The sequence below is a fragment of the Gekko japonicus genome, unplaced genomic scaffold (assembly GCF_001447785.1).
Source record: "Gekko japonicus isolate JY-2015 unplaced genomic scaffold, Gekko_japonicus_V1.1 scaffold7092, whole genome shotgun sequence".
NCBI lineage: Eukaryota > Metazoa > Chordata > Lepidosauria > Squamata > Gekkonidae > Gekko > Gekko japonicus.
Genome location: NW_015176658.1, coordinates 16,414 through 18,575, shown reverse-complemented (window position 1 = coordinate 18,575; position 2,162 = coordinate 16,414). Strand labels below are relative to the sequence as shown.

The 2,162-nt window shown below is 44.2% G+C and overlaps 1 gene segment (V, D, J or C); it reads left to right on the top strand.

The window, feature by feature from the left end:
- Positions 1–1,099: 1,099 nt before the first annotated feature.
- On the top strand, positions 1,100–1,651 carry LOC107124158. The segment is given in 2 exon segments: positions 1,100–1,145; positions 1,251–1,651. Coding segments are annotated over 2 exon segments (447 nt in total).
- Positions 1,652–2,162: the final 511 nt, after the last annotated feature.

Below are 2,162 nucleotides of genomic sequence, written 5' to 3'. Positions count from 1 at the left end.
GAAAGAAATTTAAATCCCTATCTAGAAAATCTCTCTGCACAGGGAGAAGCGGGCGAATCAAAACATTGCGCATAGTGAAGTATTTAGGACAGCGAAAGAGAATATGGGTGATAAAATCAGGTCCCACAAGATTACAGTTACAAAGACATGACACTTAAATACCCAGTCTCTAAGATTGAAACTGTTTGTTGAAGGACTGAGGAGGTTATCAGGAATGGAGTATATTGATAATAGGTCATTAAGAAAAGAAGAACGTTCCAAGTCTTTTGATAACATTGATTTAAATGCCAGTTGACTGAATGAATCAGAACTGGCAGCTCTGTCCCCCCCCCCCAAGATTTTAGAACAGCAAGGTACACTCTCGGCCTTAAGGAAGGAGGGCCAGTTTCTGCTCTCATCAAGGCGACTGGCATTCCCTTAGGAAGAGCCAGGATATGCCTTAAAACTGATTTTGTCAAAGTAAAGGTTTCTGTTCAGGAATAATCTTAACTATTCAGACTTTTGCAAATTTCTTGCAAGAATATTTTGGATTTTTTAAAAAAATTATTAAACCCCCCCTTTCCTCTTGGCTCAAGACAGCTTTAGTTACACAAGGATGAAAAAAAGTTTCCTTTAATTTCTTTTTGTTTTATACATAACAACATTTGTTTTGGTCCTTCTTGCATTTTTTCTGTTTCCTCCCCTTCACCCTGTGCAAAAGGTACAGTGAAGGTTTATTTGTAGGAGGAATTTATCTACCTGGTGAGATACTTTGTCTATGGAGGGGCTTTTGGGAAAAAATCCCCCAAATTGACACCAGATGGTGGTAGTGTACCACAAAATTTGTAAGCTGTACTCAAGGAATTAAATGGAGGGGCCTAGGCATTTGTGTTCAAGCTCCTCATCCAATGATTGGTCTCCTGCTCAGAAGTGTTTCATGCGAACATCATCTTTCATAGATGGAGCCCCTGAATTTCAATTTGCATACAGATTGGATATGCAAATTGTTCTCACCTGGCCTCCTCTTATCCAGGAGATCTTAAAATCCTTCCTTCAATCAAAGTGTGACTCAAAAATCTAATACATCTCATCTCTCCCCCCCTTCCTTCCTGAAGGCACCATGAACTCCCTGCTCCTGGCCGTTGTGCTGTTTGCTTTTCTACCCTGTAAGTGCCTCTTCATGGAGGCGATCTCATTCATTCTGGTGTCCTTTTGTTACTTTTGAGATCCAGGTCTTTTTATAACAGGCCTTTTTCATTCCTCCTTTCTAGGCGTCCAGTCTGCGGTGACCCTGAGCCAGCCTGGATCAGTGCAGCTGAGGCCATCAGATACCCTCCGGCTCACTTGTTCCGTTTCTGGATTTTCCCTCACTTCTACTGGCTCTGTAGTGAGCTGGGTTCGTCAGCCCCCAGGGAAAGGCCTGGAGTGGCTGTGCCATGTCTACTGGAATGATGACAAGCGCTACCCGGACTCCCTGAGAAGCCGCCTCACTATCTCCAGATACCCATCCTCAAGTGAGTTTAATTTGGAGATGAGAGGCATGCAGGCAGGAGACACCGGCACTTACTACTGTGCTGGAGGAGCACAGAAGAGCAAAGCAATGGGAGACCCAGACAAATACCAGCTGCATAGTGACTCAGCTAGTCTGGAAGCAGAGTGCCATGGGCACTGAGTGCAACCTGCCCATAATTTCTAACCATCATTGGCTTAGCCCACCTGAATCTCTACAAATAGAGCGAGGAAGTGATGGCTATGTGGTCTGTACTATATCTGGCCATGCATCCTGTGTGGGCATACTGTCTGGCAACTTCCTGGCATAGAAAGCCACAGTGAAACTGATGGAGGACAAGAATCTCACATAGACTAGAACAATAGAAAACATAACAACCACCTCTTCATTGCATTTTTCTATGATCTCTCCAGTCAGTGAATGCAAATCCAAGTTTGGGAATGGGGGGAGATGTTCCTAGCCACACCATACAAACTTTGGCCGTGCTCATGGAGGTTCATGGCGGTTCATGAATGATCACATTTTCCAGACAGACTGAAGATCTCCTGGAATTATGAGTGATACCCAGACTGCAGAGATCAATTCGCCTGGAGCAGATAGCTTTTCTGAAGGGTGGACTATATGGCATTATACTCCACTGAGTTCCTTTCGCAAATTCTGCCATCCCCAAGCT